The 25,086-nt window shown below is 42.8% G+C and overlaps 1 protein-coding gene across 1 annotated transcript; it reads left to right on the top strand.

Annotated features, from left to right (window-relative positions):
• The first annotated feature begins 891 nt into the window (after positions 1–891).
• Positions 892–15,460, top strand: LOC133950288 (B-cell scaffold protein with ankyrin repeats-like). The gene is made up of 15 exons (XM_062384537.1): positions 892–912; positions 1,293–1,728; positions 2,933–3,042; positions 3,141–3,279; positions 3,356–3,498; positions 4,353–4,467; positions 5,127–5,323; positions 10,360–10,423; positions 10,651–10,866; positions 12,614–12,676; positions 13,742–13,920; positions 14,323–14,386; positions 14,544–14,573; positions 14,773–14,852; positions 14,985–15,460. Exons 1-15 carry the CDS (start codon positions 892–894, stop codon positions 15,015–15,017), a joined length of 1,890 nt encoding a protein of 629 aa, XP_062240521.1. The 3' UTR covers positions 15,018–15,460.
• The last annotated feature ends 9,626 nt before the right edge of the window (positions 15,461–25,086 follow it).

Here is a 25,086-nt window from a genome sequence, read left to right on the forward strand (position 1 = left end):
TGTTTGGCAGGCGGAGGCAGTTAATGAAGGCCTGAGTTTCACATTTCTCTCAATGTGTGTGGTTATGTGTGTGGTTGTGTGTGTGTGTGTGTGCCTGTGGTATGTCAGACAATCAGACATTCACACCAGATCATTAGTTTCCGGCTCCAGCCTCAGGCTCCGGCGCCTTGCTTTACACTGATGGCTCTGCATACTTCATTAAACTCTGGTCAAATCTGTGACTCAGGTTTCTCACTTTCTATTCACCTGTTGTCTGCTTGACAGTGACCTTTAAGTTTCTTATTTGCTTAAATATGGAGCCACCTTGACTTTATATAATAAAATACTAAGTTATGGCCATGAAATAAATGGTGTGGGATTTTTATGATTGTTTATGTTATCGTTTTCAATATGCTTTTTTTTACTTCTGTAGATTTGGTTGTTTTTAAACTCCATTAAAACATGAGAAAATCTGGAAACCTTTCCTCTCCAAATGACATTTTCAAACTGGAAATACTTACAGTTACACAAAGACCTTTTTCATCTTTCTGTGCCGCCCTCTTTGCTACATAAACATTAGCGAGATATCAGCTTTTTATAACTTCATGATTTATTGCTTCACATTTATAATCCCCCATTTTTTTCCTATGAGGTTTGGTGGTCTCATCCCCAGTGAAATATTGACAGCGAACTGAATCCGTCTTGTGTATTTCAAACAAATTCAGCTTGCACGAATTGAGATCAAAGTCCTTGGAATTGCTGCTTTAATTTTTGAATAAAAAAAACATCACATCCAGGCTAGTTCCTTATCACTGTGTGAGCGGACAGGCATTTTTGTTCCATCTGATTATTTCTCTATTCATTGGGATGTAACAGGAAACACTCTTATCTGAGATCCTCTATATAATAGGCATGGTGTTTGACATAGTTACTGTGAAGACCTGCAGGCAAACAACACTGTAGCCATGAGCCACACAGGTAAGCTTTACGTTTGCTTTAATTATTCAGCGAGTTATTACAATTTTCCTAGGATAATGAAAATGATGAATTGCTTTAATTTTGTATTAGATGCCTCAGAGCAACATATTTTTTTGATATTAGTGCAATATATCTTGGATTTAAGTCTAAAAAGGGATTTAAATAGTTTTGCATTTAGTGATAAAGCAGCATCAAGATTTACTCTGGTAGAGTCAAGTTATGTCACTGCATCCTATACATTCAGTATTTTACAGAATCATTTTTAAACTACTTGGGTAAGTTTCAGATTAGACTTGAAACTGTTTCACTGTGGGTATGTGCTTGTTTTTCCATAGAACATTAAAAACTGCACTCACAGATGCCTTTTCCTTGTAGCGGAGGACCTGTTGATCATCTATCAGACTGAAGCAGAGCAATGGGCAACGTACCTAAAGTCAGCCTTCATCGGTCCCCTCCCAGAGGCTGGCATCTGCTGCTACAACATCACCACAATGTCCAGTCGACGGGACGACTTCCTCAGGCTCGCCGGCTATAGCTGCAAAATCCTGATCCTCTCCAAAGGCATGCTGGACGGCCTCAGCCAGCTGTGGCGCTTCTTCCTGGCCCGCGTGTTGAGCCCCGCCGCTCAGGTGGTGGTGCTGCTGTGTGGCGTGGACAGTTTGACCCCGCTGCTGGAGCTGGTGCCTCTGAATGGTGACGAGTGCCTGCAGATTTCCAGCGAACAAGACGTTCATGAGTACATATCCACTGTCACTGATGTTGTGAAAAAAGGTATCATATTTTTTACTTTCTGAGGACCGAGAAAAACCATATAATTTCTGATAAAGACACAGTGTCACCATCTTGAATACCCAAAATCAAATTTGAATAGAACATATGAACGAATATGTCGGCGTGGTGGTTTTAAAGTCGCGATACCCACATAACTAAGTGTAGATACGATGCAGATGGCAAGATATTAACTTTGTGTTGATAAAACAACACTTTGTGATGTTTTGTTGATCAAGCATCCATCAAAATATACTTTTACTGGATGTGTGTTTTGCATAAAGACGTAAATTAAAACAGCAGAGGGGAGGATTTGAACAGGTGTGTGTGTGTGTGTGTGTGTGTGTGTGTGTGTGTGTGTGTGTGTGTGTGTGTGTGTGTGTGTGTGTGTGTGGGTGTGTGTGTGGGTGTGGGTGGATGTGTGTGTGTGTAACATGTGATGCAAATGGCTAGTCTTTTCCTCTTCAGCCCGCGCCGCAGAACGCAAGCCATGTAAATTTGAGTGCACTCTGCATCACTTCATTGAAGTGAAGTGGTGGAGGCCTGGACATCACAAACAGTTATATTTTAACCCAGAGGTGGTTTTGCTGTTCATACAGAGTGATAGTGTTTGTTTGTCAGCACACGTAGCCGACATATAGGAAAAGAGGAAAAGAACGTACACTCCACGACTAGGCCACCACTTTAAATAGAAATTACAAGAGCTCACAATATGAAAACTTATGTCATTTTAACCGTGTTTAATTTAAATAATAAGGCTTAAATTAGAGTCATGCTAGCTGCTCTGAGGTTCAAGGTAAAGCTAAAACATAAATTATCCTTCTCACTATGTTACAGTAGTAATAGAATCTAAAAATGTCACATGGGTTCACTCAGATATTTCCCGAGGAGGCAGGGGGAAAAGAAAAGCTCCAGAAAATGTCAAGAGCTTTCTGAAAATGACTCAGACATTTGCATTCTCACATCCGTTCACTGGATGTCCGAGCGCACCTTGAGTGTTTTTAATTGTTTTACCAAATTCTTTTAACAGTGACTGAGACATTTCACTTGAAAAAAAAGATTCATCCTCTGGGGAGCATGAATGCCTGTAGATAAATTCTTGGCCAAGCATCTGATAGTTAGTGGCAAATCAACATTGCCCCTGGATAGGCGATGCTTTTCCCACATCACTGGTGTATTATTCAGTGCAATGTCTTGTCTCTCATAGGTGTTTCAGCCAGAGCAGCAAACATCAACCCACTGACACGTAAACCCTTTGGATCAGTCCAAAGTATCGGTTGCAGATCTGTGGTCGTTCCTTCCAGGGTTCCCTGCAGGGTGAGACACCCGTCTGGTCAGAGGCCATTTCTTATTTCTTCCACAAAGCACCACTAACATTGGCTACACTGCAGTGCACTGTACTGTCTCCCTGGCAGACCTCTATGGAAGTGTTCATCCTTTTGGAAAATGAGGCTCCTGGCGGCGACACTGAGGTTGAGTTTGCTGGCGAATATCAGACGCTGCGAGTGAAGCCTGTCCACTGGAACGACAGAGCCCTGCGTGTCCATGCACCAGGTGAGCAGCATGAAAGCAAAAATAATCAATGTGTGTGCTCTGCCTGTGTTTAGTTATTGTGTGTTTTCTGTTGCAGATTTTCCTGCGGGAAACGTCAGAGTGACCGTGTATATCAACGGAGTGCCACTGAGCAAGGCAGAGCTGCAGTACTACAGCAGCATGGAGGAACTCGCATGCCTTCTTGCTAGGGTTGCAGACCCCGTCGATTTCATGTGTCAGGTAGAGCTATTAAAGGGCTGTTACAAACAATGTCTACTTTTTAGTTGTCTCGGTCAGGCTGCTCAGATTGGAGGGGGAAAAAAAAATTTGGGGTCGGCACTTTTTCACAGAGTGGATAGTGTTAGGTGTTTTTCCAAGTTTTAAAAACAGTAGGAAATTCAACCAAGCCCTATAATAAATCATATTAACGGTAGTAGAAATCATTACTATTATTAAACTATTAGTTTTTACACGTTCCAGGCCCAGACTAGCGCCTCCAGACGTTTTTACGCCAACATGGAAGCAGATATGCAGGTGATGAGTTCCAATAAGGAAGCTGTGAATGGACGACACTGCGATTAAACACAACATTGATGATTACTTTTAATGATACAGGTGTCATCACTTAAAACATGTTAAAAAACAAGTTCAACAGCCCGGTCTGCTTTGGTAAAAGAATAAACTGAGATCACCTGGAGACTTCAGCTTGGTTGTCCTCAGTGAGTGTTTTATTTTTTTGACAGCGCCTGCCGGCAGCACCAAAACAGAAACGTATTATACCCCCGGGGACCTGAGTGCGATCAATCCGTCCTTTTTATGTATGGATCGTTTAAATGAAAATCTATTTTAATCAGAGAATAGTTTTTGAAAAACTGGCACTATGTCCAATCAGCAATTCAGAAATGAAATAACCATGGTTGGCAGATTCAATTGGCACAGAGTAAAGTTTAACAATTAGATCTGGACCACGGCTCGGCTAGAAAGTTGTTGGGAAAAAAGGGTTTCCTAATTTTTCTGTGTAGTCTTTTCTCAACAAATTATTCAATTCAATTAAATCTGCCTGTGAGTGAGCTGTGTGTTTGTCTGATTTTCAGGCTCTTCAGGTGCCGTCTGTGGACAAGCTTGACAACAAGTTGTCCTCCATGCTGTTGGAGGCGATGCCCAGTGGAGGCTTCCCTGCACGGCGGTGTGACACCATGCCTGAAAGAGGTACAGCTTCGTCTACACTTCACTTTGAAAAAACATCTGCTGACCAATCACACTGAGGAAACAAAACAAACTAATTAGTTGTATACTTGCCAGAAAATCGATTGGATATTTTTTTGATTATGGTATGAATAGATGCAAGGTGAAGCCAAAAGGGATCTCTATCAGCAGACTATGTGTGAATATGCAAAATCTGTAGGTGAGGAACAAGATTTCAGGACTGGAAGCCTCTGGTTTCCTGTCCGAGCGCTGCACACGACCAATCAGCACGGTCAGACACGGTCAGAGCGTTCCAGCTGGATGAGGCACATTATCCACTAGGAACCAAAAAGTCTTCCATTATTTCTTTGCTCATTATGTTGGAGATTGATGGCTTCATCAGCTACTGAGATTGATCCTTAACTCTGTTAAAAAGGGCACTGGAAATCCATTTCCACGTCAAATAGGTCAGTAAGTGCCTCCGAGCTGTCTTTCTTCGACTCTCCTGAATGTGTTAAATTGCTCACATTGCACCGGGGTCAGGTTATTACCTGGATAGAAAGTGGCGATATCTTCGCTGGGAAAGAAATATTACATGCTCAAATACTGTTTTCAGGCCACAATGGACTTTTGTGAAAATGTCTGAAAATAGCTTTTCCTGCACTTTCAAATGTTCACATCAGAGCTCCACCACGCGGGTTCGCCAACCTTACTTCACTTTGCCGCCCAGTATGGACTCATAGGTGTGTCCAACCTACTCCTGCAGTTTCCTGGCGCCAACCGAGCGCTGCACACGACCAATCAGCACGGTCAGACTCCGGCCGAGATTGCAAGGAGTCACGGCCACGCAGAGGTGGACGCCTTACTGAGGAAAACAATGGTAAGCACATCCTCATCTACAGTTTATTTAATATTCAATCGTTTTGACTGCTGCCTGTTGATTGTCACCTTCCTGCAGTTGACATTCATCCTTGCAACAGGCTATATAATATTATTGATCCTCCATACAATGAAGACGTTTCACAAAAATACCAATATCTGATGACAGCTTCTCATGTTAAGTGATTTGTGAGCCAATTAAAGTTACCCAGTGACATTATTAGTGTGTATGGAGCTGGCTGGATGTATTATCGGCTCAGCGGAATCCTTCAGTTTTTAGTTACCTGCTGATGGCTTAAGAAAACAACACGGTGCACATGGGCCCTTGAGGTTTCGCCGCCAGAGGATGTGGTGTAGCACTCAGTGCTCTTGCTAACACCAACAATGCCTCAGCACTATGAGCGAGTGGGGCTTTATCAATAATGAACAGAATGGAGAGGATGGAAATGTGGAAAGCAGGGAGTGGGGGGACCTCACTCCCACATAACCATCGACGAGACGATGACCCTCCCGTCTCTCGCCCTGAATATGTTTGGCCTGCGAGGTTCCTAATGGAACACCCCCGCACACACCAGAGAGGCCGTGTTTGTTCATGCATGCCCGATGGCTCACAGTTCAAGTCGTCTGCATACATTCAGACAATTAATGCAGCCTCTAATGTTGGAGATTTCCCCGCATAACAGCTGCCATTTTCTCATGTTAATATGGAGAGCCACTTCCCGTGCAACCTTCCATTTCACCGGGCGGGATGCAGTAACACAAGAGCAGCGTGTTTGCCACTCACTCGCTAATGAGTAGCAATCCAGATTTAATAGATCCCGAGCATGCATGCACATCCCTTTATCTGATAAAGCTGGAGGACACTGGCTTCATAATGTTCTTTCCGATGCTAATTTCATTAGGCAGTGAGCACATTATCATTAAACAAAATGTGATGCACCAAGTGGCAGGGCTAAGATGGCAGGTTGAAAACAGCACATGTATTTCTGTAGTGTTCGGCAAATACAAACACAAACGCAACAGATGCTTCTGCACATGGAGATGATCCTTTTTGTTATTCATGTAGAACTAAATATTTATATCGATATCAAGAGGTCACTCCAGAAGAACACAGTAGGGCAGTGATTTGAAGGGGAACGCAAACGTAACTCTCAAAGAAATCACTGTGACCAATAGGGGGCTCCGTAGCATATAATTATGAACCATACCTGGCAACAAATGTTATTTTCATTATTATCAGAGCTATAATTATGATTTTGTCATTTGTGTGAACTAATCCGTTAAAGCTTGTCTCAGGTGTTATAATCCATGTATCAATTTCTAACAGATAACAGCATCATTCTCATTTAATATCCAATAAAAACCTCCATAATAGCGCCAACTTCTAACATTTCTCCGATGCCTGGGACCGGCCTATGGAGGATTCCCTCTCGAGGGAAATTTAGACACTCCAACAGCTGTCGCAAATGTATTTATCCTCCTAGCAACCCTGCTAATTGAGAGGGCCTGCAGATGGAGCGAGGTTTGATCCGACTGCTCCAGCGAGTCGCAGTGCTCTCTGTGAACCCTCGGTGAGTCGGCTGAGCTGACAGGGAGCAGCGGAGTCCCGCAGCGGAGTCCCGCAGAGGTCTCCCCGCAGGGACGTCAACAAGCCTATAGATGTGACACAAAGATGTGACACAAAAGACAGATTGGACATGCACAAACAATTGCTGTTTTCCTGGAGAGTAGTTCAAGTTAATGTTAAAATTTGGAACCTATGTCCATACTGTGCTCGGGTGGGTATTTGCTCCTGCTCCATTTTTTGTGCATGGCGGTTTCATCAACTCATCTGCAGTGTCCCCCCCCCCCCCCCCCCCCACCACCACCTCCAATTAATCAACCCATGATGCATCAGTGATTTGGGCGTCAGTGTAGCAGCTCTGTCAATAAACCCTGGATGGATTGGTCCCTTGCTTCATACACAGGCTGAATCACTCACAGGGCCTGCGTCAGATCCAGCAGTCTGCCCTGGCAGAGCACCTCTTTGTTAATTAGCTGTGAACTGCTCTAGAGGGGGAAGCTGAATTATTCAGGTGAGCATAACTAGAATACAAATATAGAAAACGCTCTGCTGTTAACTGCAATGTTTATGTCTTCCGACTGCAATATTGTGCTTGCTCATAATTACCAACACAAACACACATTGTCCTTATTTAATATTTTATTACTGGGTCACTTGGCATTAAGATGGATTCTCTGCTCCAACTAGGATTTCACCGTATACTCTCGGACGGAGAGCGGAGCTCGATAAATACAAATAAGCCTGCAACTGTACGAGACTAACCTCAGACTTCAAAGAGCTGTGTGTACTGCACGCTTTTTTTGTGTACAGTGGAGTCCGATTCAAATCAGTTAACACCCTACACTCCAGACGAGGGATCCGCTGGGTTCACACATCTTGTTTTGCATGTTGTCAGTGTTTGGTCAGAAACTGTGCTTTATCAGTAGGATCCAGAGATTTGTTTATCATTTGAATGATTTAGTCATCCTTGTTCTAAAAGGGAAGCTGCTAGATGCTAACTCTCAGAGTTGCTGCAGGGAAGTAAGACTATAGACACCATCAACTGAATATAAAGACATGGCGGCACCCCAAAAGTAAAGCCAAATCGTCTTGATTGCCCCCTAGTGGTTGGCTGCTGTGTATGTGTTATAAACTCAGGACATGATCTAAAGTAATGTTTCAAATACAATTTTTATAGTTATTTTCAAACTGTGTTCAAGTGTTATTTGATGATATAAAAAAGGGGTGAAACATCACGATTGACAGCGAATGACTCCCGATTGGTTGAGAGATGTCGATATCGCGGCACCATACTTCAAAATGACATCAGCAGTGTTCATATCCTTGATATGGTTTAAATTTTGCATAGTGGGGGGAAATGGAAACACGGTGTCCATGTTTATATAAGGCCTATATCCTACAGACATTGGTGTTGCCCTGAATTCTCATCAGGGACGAGATGAATGATGAATCATCAGTGTGTCTGCGATCCCTTGACTTTTCCACTAGTGCCAGCACGAGGTTGAGATTTGTGGTTATCGTTACCAAAATGCAATTTAACGGTTCAGTATCTTGCCCATGGACTATGGGAATCACCGACAATCTGCTCTACCTCCTGAACCACAGCCGCTCTGTTCCAGCAGTACCTTATAGCAAGCTGTTAGTCATAGTAAAAACATCACACATGCCTATTCAGTATGTTTGTGATCTTACACTGACATTAGCCTTTAGCTCGGAGCAGCAGCCAGCTCAGTGTGGTAGTAAGAGCCTACTATAATAACACATGTTTGGTGTTGAAAGAAAACTACGAAGATCACACTTTGCTGAGTAAATATAGTTTGAAGTGTGAAGTATTTCTTTCCCTGCTGAGCGGACCACCTCTTAGTTTCCCATGCCAGATAAACAGGTTGGACGGATTTTGACTGCGACTCAATCTGCCGTGTATCAAACAGTCCTGAAACCATTAAAAGACACAGAGCATGGCGGCACTGAAGAGCCCAGACCTGCTAACCTGTGAGCTGACCATCTCAGCAGCTGAAAACAGATTTATACTGCTTATCCCTCCCTAGATTCACTCGAGATTTTGTTCTCCCTCTGACAAAATCACGCCCACTGCTTTCGTCTGAGGCGCTGCTGCAATTTGAGGAGCGGCGAAACCGAATTTGTCTGGAACGCCTGGGGGCTCCTGCAGTTTCAGACATCTGTAAAAATGATTTAGCGTTTCGTGGCTAGTAAATAAATACACCCTCCCTCATCCGAGAACGATCTGAAAGTACCGCATAGGGCTTGAGCGCAGCATCAGACTATTTCGATTCAATGCTCAGGCTGCACGATAATCAACCCATCCTTTCTACCTGTTGGGCATGTTATAAAACACCACTGTTCAGTAATGCATTCATGGCAGCCGTTAAGTAATTTACAGTAGGCTTCTCGGAGCAGTGCAATATTGTAATTGAGTCAGGAGTGCTTGTGTTGCTTGGAAACAGCACACAGTGCGTGGCAGGTTATATTGAGGATATTTTGATCAAAGTGGGCTCTGTCTCATATATTCTGCAAAGACTTAGAATTATTATTATTGTTGACATTTCTCAATTCAGCGTGTATGCTCTTAATAAGACACTGGAATCTAAAGTAATACTAAAGCATTATCATATGTATTATGTGTGGCTCCTGTCGTCCGTAGATTGCTGATACAAATCTGCATTAGTGCTCATGCATTGTAAAAAAACAAAAATTTTATAATGTGAAAAACAGGTTTGAGGCACTTTTTCTTTTCTTCTTTTTCCTTTTGTGTTGTTCTCAAAATAAATACTGTTAAAAATGTCTAAGGCAACTCCAGTTCTTCAAATCTCTGTCAATTAGAAAGCACGTATCCTCATTCTAATTATGGATCCAGTCTATCCGAGGGTCTTGAGTTGCTCACTAAATGATATGTTTGGAGTGAAAGGGGAAGATTGTCTGATTTCATAATTACCCTGATCATACTCCCGTCCCTCAGCGTGCTATTAGCGAGTATAGGGCCTCAACTCGGCAGAAGCGCTGCAGTCACAGGGAAAGCTGCGTTCTCTCAGCCAGCAGGCAGGGTTGCAGCGCGCCTCTGTAATTCCTGGCATAGCCCTGAAATTGCTTTTCCAAAAGTGAAATCCTAAGAGGTGCGTCTAGGAACCTAAAATAAATCATCTTAACATGACAAAGCCACATTAAAGGTTGGCATGGAGGCAGACATCAGCCTCCAGGCCAGCCCACCGGCCAGGAAGTGGTCACCTCTGCTTTATCTTGAATTTTGACGCCTTTGATACAGTGGAGAATGAGAAAATGAGCCAGAAGAAAGGATGTAGTGAGCCAACCAATGAGCAAGCCACGTCCTTTACTAAATTACAAGTCTGCAATGCATCAAGAATTTTTCAAATGCATGAAAAATCTACTGTTGTGTATGAAACCATCAGCATTTTAAACACTAAATGGTAAATGGTCTTCACACTCTACTGTTGCAGGATATTTCCAACCCCGGCGAGGATAATGCAGATTCCGGTGTGCACAAAGTGATGTGCGCTGCAGGTGAGTGAGGGACTGGTGGGAAGTGGAAGGAGGCCAAAAAAGAACAATGGAATCTTTTTTTCCAGCGTATCATTAAGCTGGAATTGCTGTTCATTTCCAACCGATGAATATTTTTCCAAGTGCTGAGGGGCACACCATGTAGCCGTTGCTTCCGAGTAGCCGAGTAGCAAAACACAGCATGCAGAACTTCATCTTGACATTCAACCAGTAAACACTTTGTGCATTAGGGAGTCCTTCCAACGCAGACATGCAGAAAGAGGAGGGAGGAGAGGATGAACAGGAGGAGATGGAGGATATCTATGCTTCGCTGGGGATGAATGATGATTATGACACCTTCATGAACCCAACGAAGGCGGTGGTTATTGCCAATCGCCCACCAGCGCCCACTCCACGCCCTGAGAGCATCATGGTGGTGGAGGACAAAGTCTCATACATCACTCAAGGTAGCTCTCTACTTTTCCCTCCAAATTATAGATATGATGGAGCTCATTTGGTGTAAAGACAACACTGAGTTAATGCACAGCATGTGAAAGGGAGCTCATGTGGGAGGGAGGAAGCGCCTGGATTGAGAGGGGAGAGGATTTTATTTTTTGTGGTGCACTTTTGTTTTGATCCTATAAACCACAAGGACACAGTTGCTCCCTGCTGCAAAACAAACAAAAGCGAGGGGAGAGAAAGAGCCATTTGCCTGCATCAAGAGCCGACAGGCCCTAACTGTTCAATTTCAGCAGCGTGAATATTTCATGAAGATGAAACATCCAAAAGTGACTGGTATTATTAAGGCTTATAAATCATTAAATCGGCCGGGGCTTCTCTTTTTCATCTCGCAAATGCAAACACCATCACATGCATCCATAATTAACTGTTATTCGCATTGAGAAAACCGTCAAAATTGTAGTTGGGGAACAACGTCATTATGCAGCCTCATATTGGGCTTGTTTGTATCCCGGGAGCCAGCTACCTTCCCAATGGGCCTTACAAAGCAAAAAACTAAATTGAACGCACCACTGAACTCCCTGCATCCCGACCGTCTCCTCAGCAACAGAGAGGGAACCTACTCGGCTGCCATCTGCAACCAATCTTGGCCAGACCAAGGCCAAGTCAGCCAAAATAAGTCATTACACGTGTTTTCCATCGTCCTTGTCCCCAGAGCGCACAAGAGAACGGAGAGGGATTTCGAGGTTTCCATCTATCGAGACAGTGGAGCTTCAAACCACACAAGGATCACATTTTGCTCCTCACTCCCACTGCCGCAGTGAGAGATGTGAGAGGGGAGATGAGGCTTGGTGGAGGATTAGGAGAGGAGCCAGTTATTGGAGAGAACAGGGCACAAGTGGAAATAATGAGGAGTTTTCCTTTTGTTAGCAGCAGCAGCTCAATGAGACTAAAATGTGAATGAATTGTAGTCCAATAGGGAGGAATTGCTGGCCATGTAACTTACACAGATAGCAACGCACCCGCTCTACGGGGTAGGGAAAGTAGTAGCAGCAGAGAAAGACAGATCTGCAGCAGTGCTCTTCATTCTGAGTGTAAGCCATAGAGCCAGACTTGTGTTGTGAGCAAGGTTGAAATAGAGAAGCTGTGTATGAACGTGAAGTGGAAAAGAGAGATGCTGTCATGGAGAAAGTAGCCAGGGGGAGGATTATCTCGCAGGCTGGGGATGTTGAATTTTCATCCGGCGTTGGTCACACCGCCGCAGCTCCACCGCCTCTGACGAGCTCAACAGTGTAGCCTTTCATTCTGAACACTCACTACCAAACCAAAGGGATCTTTCAGAGCAACTAATTTGATCCAGAGCTGAATGTGAGTCTCTTTCTCTGAGAGGAACTGAGAATTTAGCTCTGAATGATTCCATGAAGATTCCTGCTATTTCACAGACAGTCGTTATATTCTATTATGTAAAATATGTTTTCTGGACGGAAAGTAACAGGTTTCAATCTGCAGGCAATTCACATTTGAGCAATGCACAATCCTCACATCTAGTTCTTACATTTAGAGTATGGCTCCATCTTGTGGCAAAATAGTTTAAGTACAGGAACATTTCAGAACTCAACCATTTAGTGTTAAGGCAGCTGCATATCAAGTGTTTTATAAACATATTAAAAAGGTTATATAGTCAATTAAAATAAATCAATAATCTATGCATAATATAATATACAATAGTTACAGTTGGCTATTCTATATTTACAGTGTTCAAGAAGAAGAAAACGCCACAGGGAAATGCTGAACTATATTCACTTCCAACTAAAGAAGGTAAGTGTGAGATCGTAAAGATGTTAACTCCACAAAAACAACCCTTATCCTATATATTTGTAGCTTATTACACTCAGATCAAGCCTGATATTTTTGCTTGAAAAAGATGTGGAAGTAAAATCTGTCAATTTAAATACATTTGTGGTTTGGAGCCAGTGTTCAGGTTTTGCATTATCAGGTAATTATTGTTGTAATTATTAGGTATTACCAGCCTTTCTATAACTTTCTCACTTGATTTAAACAAGCTTATAATAGTTCTCTCTCAATAAACATGTGCAGTAGGCTCAGATCCATGCAGAGATCCTTATTGCCACTGGATCAATTTGTAAGTTTTACCTCTTATTTATTAAATCTCTTAATGGAATTGGCACTAAATACCTAACAGTCATGATGGTGCTATATTATCCCTGCAAGATCTCTCAGATCACTGAGGAGTGGTCTGTTAGTGGTACCCAGGACAAAGTATGCAGCATCAATATACTTAGTAACATTTTACTCAAAACATCAGGACACAAACTGAACAAATCATTTTTGCCGACTTCGCTCTTATGATTGCCTGTTGGAATTACCTGCTCGATGGTATCAGTCAATGGTGAACCTCTTAGTAAATAATGTATGGTGTTTTTGTAAATAAAAATTAGAGCAATCACAACGGAGAAATGATTATCGCAGCAGCAAATGAATGGGCAAACTCAGAGTAAACAAATCTTTAAAAATGTGCAGAAGAGAGAAGGAGCTGCTGCGTTGGCACTCACACAGATACAGAGCCATTTGTCTGCTTTGCTGTAGTGTTGGTGACACTGAATGACAGGTCCATAGATCATCCGTAAAATGACTTACCATCCCCATGACTCACTGACATTACAGATCTGCTGGGGAAAACCACATCTTATCCTCTGTGCGAGTGCCATCTGGACGAGGTTTAAACTCTGCCTCCTCTTATTTCTGCTTTACAGTTTAATTTGTGATATCAAATGTGAAATCCACCTTGTTAACTTGTCGTGCCCATGTGTGGCGTCTGTTTTCTGCAAAAAACCGTCAGATTTCCCTGCTTGCTCTTTGCAGCGCAAGGGCGAGAACCCAGCATCTCTTCCACCTATGACAACTTGGTAGAGATGCATGGGCTTCAGCAACTTGCCGGGCTCCAGCAGAGGGTGAAGGCCGGTTCGCTCACTGTGGACGAGGCTCTGGAGCGTTTCAGTGACTGGCAGAGGGCTCAGAAGGACATGGACGCCACCCAGAAAGTAGGTCTATCACACAGACATCATCCCACACACTGGATTTGGAATGAATTAGCAGTCCGGACTAAACCCTTATAAAACGGTCTGTGTTAAATGCCAACTGTTGCTTATGCCATGTCTTAGACTGTAAACAAAGATGGACGACACGCCTCCGTGTACTTTAGTCTGGTCCCTGTCACATCTGATAACATGGAGGAGCCAGATGATTTGGCTTCACTTTTGCGGAGCTGTAATGTCGCCCATCTGTCTATTTGTGTTACAACAGACTCCAAAAAGGCACCAACATATTTATGACACAACTTAAACAAACATAAAACGGATCATATGTAGAAATCTAATTGGGTCAGTAACTGCCTGTGTGTGTGTCAGTGTGATATTGAAGTTAACTGATGTTTGTGTGCACAGGAGAAGTTGACACAGTTGAGAGACGTTATGATAAAAAGCAGCGAGGACGATGACAGTGTCTATGGTAAATATTTCTAAATAAATATAAAACTTTGCTGCACAGAGACTATAACAACAATATGCAATGTTGTAAAAGTGAAACTGACACAAGCGGTAAACTAACTACTGACTGTATTAAACTGTATCGCTTTAAGGGCTTAGAAAGTCTTCTCTCTCCTCAGATCAAATCCACATCGTTCATCACACTCCAAGTGAGTCTTTAAAAAAACTTGTCTCACTGTGCACAGAGAAAACCTTGTTTCAGTGGTGAGGATCTAATCCTCAGGGAAGGGTCTTTAAATCAAATCCCCACAGCTGAGGTTCACTTGAACTAAGTGGGAGTTTGCATTATTGTCTTTCACTGAACAATTCTCTCTGTGTGGCTGTGAATGTTGGATAATTTCCCCTCAGGTAATACGCAGAAGGAGAATCGCAGAGCAAGCGTACCGGTGGAGTCTGGGGTTTACAGCAAGCCGCTCAAACAGCAGCATGTAAGTAGCCACATTTAGTTTACAGTTTACATGATACTGTAAACCACTGGAGTTGGAAGAGACATATACACAAATACTCTGAAATGGGACAAACAAAACCAATGACAAATATCCCTCTGAATTACTTTGCAGTCACATTTCTTTCGGAGACCCAACAAGCGGTGAAGGCAAGTCTAAAAACAGAAGGAATATCAATACAAAAAACTCATTTTAAGTTACTTAAGATCTTCTAATGTGTCACAATTTCCATATTTACAGGCTCCATCGCTCCACAAAGATTCAGATCTTCAAATGATTATACTGATTTAATCTGAACACACTACTTGTTCAGCTGTCTCGCTCAAAATATATGGATGTTAATTCTCCGATAAAGTAGAAAAATGTGCATTTCACTATCATTCTTAGTTTAATCATATTTGAAAATTGTGAGTCATGTTAATTATGATCTGTGATCTTGCTTTTGATTCTTTGATCTTAGTATTTTTAACACCATTTTCTTTAAGTATTTTACTTTATTTAATTTGTTTTACATCTTTTTATACCATTTGCTAGTTATAATTTTTGTTTCATCCCAAGTCTTTGTTTTCTAACATGTTCTTACGGATCTATCTTATTTCCTGTCTTTCAATTTATTGTAAAGCCCTTTGAAAGGTGCTGTATAAATAAAATGTATCATTATTATTATATTAATTATTTATTTAACTTGAACGAGAAGCAAAAATACATGCTTAATAAAAAGGAATTAACGATGTGATATTTCAAGATGTTTAACTTTCATGAAGCTGTGATCAAGGTTGGGTCCGGGCCTGAAGAGCCCTCCCCATCTTTGCCTCTAGAGGGCGATGTATCTCTAAATATTCATCCATCATGGGGCGCACAGACGCACCTGCTGACCTCTTGAGGGCTGGGAGGCAAGCCATGGTTAAACAAAATCAATCCATATATTTTTATGAATGTGAAAACTCTCATTCAGCAGGTGACAGCGTGAATGACGCTCTTCAACCGGCAACCAGACAAAAAAGGTGTTGAACCTTGCTTTGCATCAGCCAATACTCAAGATTCTATGAATGAGGCACAGGGAAAATTGTTGAAAGATTGCAGCTCAGTAAGATGAATAAAACCTGGCCCTAACCTGTTACAGAGTTTTTCTGTAACAGCAAGTGAGATTCAAAGTCAGAGGCTTAATTTTCCTTGGAAACTCCTTGGAAACTTAGAATTTCTGAATAATAAACTTGTACGGAATGGATTTGTTAAAAATCTGAAATTGCTGCGGTTCACACAGCTATCCAGGAGCTGGCACAAATGCACACACTCTTTCTCACATGTTCACACACATGCACAGATACCAGTTTGTTGGTACAGCCCAGCCTGTGCCTGAATGAATGAATAAGAGCTGCATGGGGAATTCAGTGAATGCATGGCTAAATCCAAGCTCAGTCTTGAAACCCAGGCAGAGGCAGAGCTGTGTGCCAACAAAGCAGCTGGGTACACGCCGGGCACATTTTTCTGTTCAATGATGCTCTTTGTGAATAATATGTATTAATGCCGTCCCTACTTAGACCTGCCAGTTAGCCTTTGGAGATGATCCGGCTTCGGGACCCCATGGCATTCGAGGCATATGGTTGCCTGTCACCTGCTGAGTATATTTCGGTCTGCGTGTCGGGCACAGCCAAAGAGATAGGCCGCGATTCATCACGTATGCAGATATCCGAGCGCCGCCACGAGAAATGATTCCCCCTGTCACAGAGAGACGGATCGAGAACTTCAGTGGCATACGTCGCCCACGCCGAACATGCTTCTATATGTGGGCAGAGCAGCATCAAAGACCAGGGATCAAAGATTCCCTGGTTTTCAGAACCTCGTGCTGTACATCCACAGCGAGAGGGAAAAAATAGTCTGAAATGTAAATGATCCAAACTGTCAATATTGTGTCACTTGATTGATCAAACTCTGTCTATATCTAACAAATATATTTATACCTAAATACAATAAATCTTGTATTTAGGTATAAGTTTATAATTACACCATGTGAGAACTAATTTGTACATATTTCTACACGTACTGTATTTATTGTGGCATTTTACAATTTATCTTAAAGCTATACTAAATAATAGACATCATATATATATATATATATATATATATATATAATGTAGATGTACATAGTTGCCACCCACACCCACACATTCATACAGTGCATCTACATGCAGCAGTTCCCCTATCGTATATCTCTCAAAGGCCATCAAGGCCAATATAGGGTTCATGCACATGCACAGAGGGAGACCTGGATCGAACAGCCGACGCCCTGGTTAGTGGATGACATGGTCTACCTCCTTAGCCACATATCGCACCTAAAATGAAAAAATCTTCATTTGCAGAATATTCTTTATAGCGGCTATCATGGATCATTGGGTCCCTGGAGGGCAAGGAGCAAAACACTGACATCCCATGTTACAGATCTTAAGCCTATATAAAGTTGATAAAACAAACAAAGTTGCCTTATTCCACATCTGGAAATCATGAAGCAATCTTCCCATTCAATTATTTTTTCTGCCCAATTGATGAAAATAAGTCCAACATTTAACCCTCCTTTTATATTTAGCTTGTCTGCCTCCGACTTGGCTCCAGGCAGGAGACCTGCAGTGTCATAGTCAGAGTTTTTTTCTTGGTTAAAACAGCTGCTTGCTGAAAATGTAAACAAGGTTAATGAGCGAGGTGCTCATGAACGGAAAAGTGGGGTCAGACAACCTCAGCACATGACCTCAAAGACACGCTTTGTAACAGAGAGAAAGTTATGTGATGATTCTCTGGAGGCAATTGTTATTTGTGCAAATCCATGTTTGTTTTCAGCAGCGACTAGAAGACAAAGTGTTATGTACCGACTGTCTGTGGTGCATAATTTGAAGACTCTGTGAAGAAAATATGAAATGGACACACTTCCCAATTGGATGTCCTCCTCCTTTCTCTTCCAGCATCTGGCTTGGTGAGATCGTGGAGAGACAGGATTATACGGTCAACGCATCAATAATATTGTCATGACACAGCTCTTAACCGGCGATGGCCTCTTACCAACTGAAACATGAAAAGCTGAGCTGTCGCCGCAGTCGTGTGCCGAATCCTCCCTGCGACCCGGCGAGTTCCACGCTGCTGCGGAAACACTCATGAGTGCACAGACCCTGGGATAACTTATCAGGGATAACTCGTCTACTGAAGGGGGCATGCATAAACACAGCCACTCAGAACTCCTGCATTATACACCTTGGCATGTATGCAACACACACGGGGAGCCAAAGCAGCACGCACACACACACACACACACACACACACACACACACACACACACACACACACACACACACACACACACACACACACACACACACACACACACACACACACACACACACACACACACACACACACACACACACACACACACACACACACACACACACACACACACACACACACACACTCTCCTTGCTCGGTCCTCTCTCCGGCCCCAGGATTAGGGCAGAGGATTGTGCACAGCTGCTCTCCAACATCCCTGATAAAAATCAGGCAATTTCACAGTCAGTGGCATTCTTTCATCCCCTAATCCACACCCCGCATACAGTAAAGATGTACCTCGCTGCGATGAGAACAAGCTGTTCTGAGCTGGACCCCCGACGCCACCCGGTCAATACGGACACCTTGATGGATATAGAGACTTTGAGCGTCCAAAATGTGGGGTGCCGCAGAAAGAAAGAAAGAAGTATCTGGTCCAATGCGGCATATTGACGTTCCCTTGTTTGTGTCCGACCAACAGCCATTAGCCTTGTTAGCATGAATTCCAATGCCTTAGGTCTATTAAAGAAGAAAAATAAGAAAGAAGTGTTTCAGTAAATGCTGAATTTTCTAAATATCAAGTAAACCATACTTTCGAATAATTTAAACCACTTTCAGAAGATCTGATAGCTAAAATCCTAGTAGCCATCATTTTTGAACTTGTTTAATGCATTTCCTTAATCATTGCAAGCCATTATTCTTTTACAGTACGATCCCCCCCACTTCTCAACTCTCACTTTACCCATTTTGTCTGACCCCAACCTCCATTTGCGGAGCAATTCTTCACCCAAGTTCAAACAGGGGACAAGAAGGTACTTCAGAGCAAAGAAAAAAAGAGAGAAGGAGAAAAAAAGAATGCATCAAAAGGCGAGGAAATGGAATTCACTGTACAAACGTCAGGGGAATTTCAATGTCCGCTGAGGCACAGTGGAGCTCTGTTCAGCCCTCGCAGGCTATCGGGTGAAAAGAGCAGCAGCAACAGCGGGGAACATCTATTCTGTCAAGTCCTTACACACACACTGAAAATCCAGAGCAAGGTCTATTTGTATAAGAGGCAACAGAGCCAGCGGAAGGATGCTGAAGCTTTAACCAGATAACAGCACTGTTCAATGATTTGGCTTTTTTGGCATGATTTTATAGTAAATTTATTTTTTCCTTTGCGCCGTTTGGGTATTTACAGTTCAGCAAAGTTTTCAATTTCGACACTGACTAAAAAAAAAACTATCAAATACAAAACTTTTTTAAAGGATATATAACTCAAGTTTAATCAGAGATAAATGTGATTCCATCAGAGTGCGGAAGTCAATGAGTGTTCTGGAGAGAGAGGAGCGAGCGCATTTCACATGCTGTAAAATATGAAAACATGACAAAACCACTATTAGTACTTGTTAAATTACTTGAGATCATCGAGTTACAATCCTCTCCCTTCCTTTTAATTATGACTTACGTTGAGAGTTTGAAAGTCTGTCTTGAAAAGGGCAGCACCTTTCCGAAATTTTCAACAGTGCCTCCCTTTTCACCTTGAAATGGTTGACTGATATACATAATGTTAATCATGTGATCTCTTTTCTTTTAATCTCTCTGATGTGAAATTCTGGTTTCTCTTCAACTCCTCCACAGAGTCCAAATGTCAGTGATGGATTCAGAACCTCCCCCTTGGGACTAGAAGAGAACTGCTCTTACTCAAAGACACCTCATGAACATGTGTCAGTGGCAGAAATAATCAGATAACATTAATATTGTGTTACTGATTAAAAACTCCCCTACTTCTTAGCCTACTGGGTTCATGGGAAAACATTTTCATTAAAAATAAAAAATTTCCACCATGTTAAATGGTATAGATTTAATGCATATAAGAAACAAGCCATTCAACTTTATAAGGATTTATAATTAAGCCTCTATGGTCTCACCACACTTTCAGCAGAGCAGACTGACAGATCATTGTTGTTGATTGCTGCTATGTCAATTCACAGAGTCTATCACGCATCTATATCCCCAGCAGTCTGTGGCGCTGAGCCCCAAGCCTACCGATCACAACTGAGTTTAAATTGTGTAATTATTTCAATCAATTAGCTCATAATAGCACATTTCAGTACATCAATACATATTCTGAATATTTATGTCAGCAAGGAAGTTAATATGACGTTAAAATAAACTATTAGAAAATAAAGAAATATGACTGAGTGTAAAGTGGGTGGACTTTAGAGAACAAGGATTAAGATATGTTTAAGGTAATATAAGGATATAGAGTATAAGGCACCCAGACAAGACTTATCAGTGGGATCAGCAGGTGCGAAGGTGGTGTTATACAGGTGGAACACACAAATGAAGATGCCAAGAGAGTTTGTGTTGATGAGAGCTGACGTCAGTGTCAGGGTGCTGTAAACCCGGTCACGTGATCTTTACAGCAGAGGATTTGTTGGTGTTGTGCAGGCAAAGTCTGGTCCAAATTCTCCGGACTTGACTTGTAGGTCATGTTTGACAACAGCTTTGGTTTAGGGTTATTTTCAGGACATATTTAGATGTTTTATCAAATAAAATAAAATTTTAAAACAAAAAAGGAACGTCAGACACACAAACTTCGAAATTGAAATACTCACAGGACTCCGAAATATATATTTAATCCAATTTAATTCATTGTAAGAAGAGATTTTGAGCCTTACAAAGGAAATATTACTAAGAAACTAACCTGTCCATGGTATTCTTCAATATGAACTCGGACCAAAGGCCCAGAATCTACACGCTGTGCAGTCACTTCATGTATAAAGAGATCAAACTGATACTAAATATATGTCTCTACGTGATCATTTGAACTACAAACACAATGTTGAAGGCAACAGGTGCAGCTTACACAGTCATGTTCCACACCGGGGAGAGCTACAATGCTTTCAGACGGATAACCTTCCATCTATCTCCTCTCTAATGATGGAGAAATCGCAGCTCTGTCCTGATTGATGTTGCTGAAGCCCAGCAGCACCAGGACTGATCCTCTCACCTCTCCCTGGAGCAACGCCTCAGCCTGGCATCTGTTAAAGGGCACAGGTACACCGTCCTGTGCCCTTGTCCCGCCCTCGCCTATTTGATCGGGGGCCAAGCGTGACCCCGCCGAGCCTGCCAAGGACCCCTGTCTATGCGGGCCCCAGGCACCAGACTCAGGGGCCCTAACTGACTCCTCTGCTTTTTTGAGGCTTTTGGAAGATTAATAGGCCTCCTCAGCAGAGCGCCTTTGTGAGGCAGCGCCCAGGCGTGTTCAAGCTGTTGGTTTTGCAGGAGACGAAATCAGCAGCAGCTAATTCCTCTGCAGGTCAGTTTGTCTGTTGCTACTCTGCATTTTCAATGACTTGGATGGGTCACATCCTCACTGGATGAGCCAGAAGAGGAGCCCCACAAACAGCGCCAACTCAAGAAACACATCCTGAGATCAGAAGAGTAAACACTTCTGCCTTTTCCTGATAGAGCTAAACAGAATTCTACGTCAGGAAATGGCAAAAATTCTAAAACCAATCTTTATCGATGCCGCAATTTCCACCCTAAAGCCTACTGGATGATCCCGTGACTGCAGCTGAACAATCAAACACGTATCTGCACAATGCTGTTTACCAGCAGTTTAGTTTGGATTACGGATTAATGGTCAAAGGAATGACAACAAACATGCAAATGTACATATCATATTTGCACAGCCGTTTTCAGCAGGGGGTGCTAATCATACGCAAATACACGGGTCACCACAGTGAGTTGTGAGCATCGCTGCGGCTTTATCTGCATCACCCAAAGAGTCTGCAGAGCCCTGCAGATTGCAGAATGGGGAGGTTTTTTCTTCTCACATATTCCCTCACACACCTGCTGCAAAATACCACAACCCAAGCTAAGAATCTTCTTGAACGTACTTTTGAACTTTGGAGTTTAACACTGGCAAAAAATTCTTCTTAAACTAAAAGTTTTTGGATTTTATGCAAAGGCTTTTGGCCTGAAACCATTTTAATGATTTTCCTTCTCACTCGGTTGCAGGTGAGGGCCTTTGATTCTCGTCATGTCACGCCTCCAATAGTGCAGCCACCAATAACACACTCTCCTTCTCTTACTCACCCACACAAACACACACACACATGCGCGCACACACAAACACACACACACACACTTCTGGCTGCTCCAGGTGCCAGGGTGTGAAGGGATCAGCCAATCCCAGTGCTCGTCTGAAACTGGATGGTGGCCATCATGTTATTAAAAGCTACGGGTGAGCTTTGCTGCTCGCCTCTCCTGTTCACTCTTAACACTTTTTGGAAAAAAAATACCTTACCATACCGAGCAACATTGGGTTGTGGGTAACCTTCCAACAGGGAAGAAATAAATGTAAGTTTAACTTTGGTTGATTAATAAGCACGTGCACTGAATCGCTCTCACCATCTATTTGAATGAGCTGATAAGGAATCAGTTTATGGGATATCATGACGTGATTGATGTCTCCATCTCGCTGCTCTCTGTGTCCAACGATAATCTGCAGTGATATTATTTCCATAAACATCATTATCAGATCCGAGGCGCACTATCTCTTCACTCAGGACTACTGGTGGAGCTGAAGTGTCTTTGATGAGATGAGATCACTCTTTGCCTGTAGCCAAAAACAGCCTAATTGTGTTTTGTCCCATATGTGAATTATTATTAACGACGATTCATTTACCACACTTCCTTTGCCAATTTCCTAAATTAAAAAAATACCATGTTGAGATTTATAGCGCACCCCCCCTTTTTAGCGCTGGCTTCCAGCATCGCCATGGCAACTTCCAATCAGCGAGGATGCTAGAGCCTGCTGGCCGTGTGTTTGGCGCGAGGCTCTGAGAGGCGCAGGTGGAGCACATATGGAACAATGGCCTAGCAAAAAAAAAAAGAGAAAAAAGAAGAAACACCCTGCCCGCCTGTATGTGCCAGCAGTGCCCAGTTTAATCCCACCGTTACCTTCTAGTGCTCTCTGATGGAGACGTTCTGCTGCAACCACAGCCTCAGATTGCTGCTGGGCCCATGCCAGCCTTCTCTTGACAAAGCCAGACCCTGTGTGCTTTTGTAAAAACAGTGTCTCCAAAGTCGTCGATCCACCGGTCTCTTGATCATTCTGCGTAGCTGCTCCTCGCTGCTCTGCCCTGAAACATCGCTGACCTTGGCCGATCTTGATCTCTCCTCCGGATTCCAGCTTCACAAAGCTTGCTGGTGTTTTTGGGAGCTGACGGGCACCTTAATGGGTGTTTTACCGGATGTCGGTGCATTCACGGCCATACATACATTGAGGCTGGCTGTTAATGACTTTTGTGCCTCATATGGCTAGTAATTGGGGTAGTAATGTTATGGAAATCACTAGCATGTGCAGTAAATAAATCAATCATCCAAGGGGCCTTATCTATCACTGCACATTTAAGCAGTCAGCTCCTATGTAGGTTAATTAAAGCACAATGGCCGAGGAGAGGACCTGGCACCCGTCCTGCTTATGTTTAAGCCTCCTCTAGGCCTGCTGGGCTGGAGCTTTCTACAGCCAGATGAAATTTGCCCATTTCATCCACCCCCATCCCCAGCTGAATACATAAATCATCTGTACGGGCCTCCGCTTCGACCCTAAATTCCATGAACAATGACGTTTGTCCGCAAATACCAAACCTAATTGCTGGATACTCTTCAAAGCACCAGCCATGTTTCTTTGCACTTATCTAGGGGCATATAGTGCAGTTTTTCTTACGAGTCACTTCATCTGGTTTTGGAACAAATCAATTAAGATGTTGTGCCACATCCAGCATGGTTATTGGGTAAACTGTGCCACCACTGATTCCCTTTTATGTTTGGTCTGAGCTGCGAGATAAGAATGAATGGCATCTGTGTGTGGGGGGGGGAGGTTGGTCGGGTAACATAAAAATGTCAAAGTTGAAAGAAAAGGTATATTTCAGATCAAAATGTCTTACTCTCAGTGGTGCAAAAGAAAGGGCAAAGAAAAAGTAATCAAGGAAATATGAGTTCTGTATATGTATTAGCCCAGGTAATTTTTCCATTACTTCACATTTTGAAACAGATGATTTCTATCAATTTCACCCTTATTGGTCCGGAGGCCTGCGTGCTGCAAGATGCGTGAGTTTATATTTTACCTACTAAACAGGAGAGTTAACTGGTTCTATGAGTTTTGTTGTGGCTCCTTTAATTTGCAAACTAAACAAAAGTGAGAGCCCCAGAGGATTCCGCAAGTCCTCATTGACCAACTGATTAATTACAATCTAAAATTCATGTCATATCCCCTTTACATTTATATATGTCACAGTTACAGAGTAGGTGGTTTCTACTCAATTAGAAAAGCTTTCAAGTCAACACTGTCCCCGCATCATCCCAATCTCCTGTCTCACCAAGGGGAGGATCAGAGCGAAGGCACAGGGGCCGACGCGGCTCCTCGTGGCCCTTGGCTGTCACTGATAACAACTGTATCTAATTATCCTCCTTGTGGGGGCCAGGAAGGTAGCGGCGACCGTAAACACCATCCTCCTATCCTTCCACAATGGGCCGCTCGCCGACAAAAGGGCGACTCTCATACGCTTGAACCCGAGCCAACAGCCCTATTCATGCTGCCATGAGCGGCAGATGTCTCGGAGAGCCTATGGAAGGTTCCAGATCTATGGCGCTCGTACTGACAACTGCGTCGCAAGTTGGCGTCTTGAGGCATCCTCGGGGTGAGGAGTAGAGGTATTTTTATTTTGCTTTATGGATATGGTGGGTTTGTTAGTTTATTTAATTAGTGAAAACCTTTGTTGAGGAAGAGTTGGAAGAGACAATTTAGAGAAATCAATATGTCTTTCACTTTCCTCACAATTAATAGTATAAAATGGAGGATATTACCCATACTAACGTTGCACATGATATTGCACTACTGGGATATTATTTC

This window comes from Platichthys flesus, chromosome 24 (genome assembly GCF_949316205.1).
Source record: "Platichthys flesus chromosome 24, fPlaFle2.1, whole genome shotgun sequence".
Classification (NCBI taxonomy): domain Eukaryota; kingdom Metazoa; phylum Chordata; class Actinopteri; order Pleuronectiformes; family Pleuronectidae; genus Platichthys; species Platichthys flesus.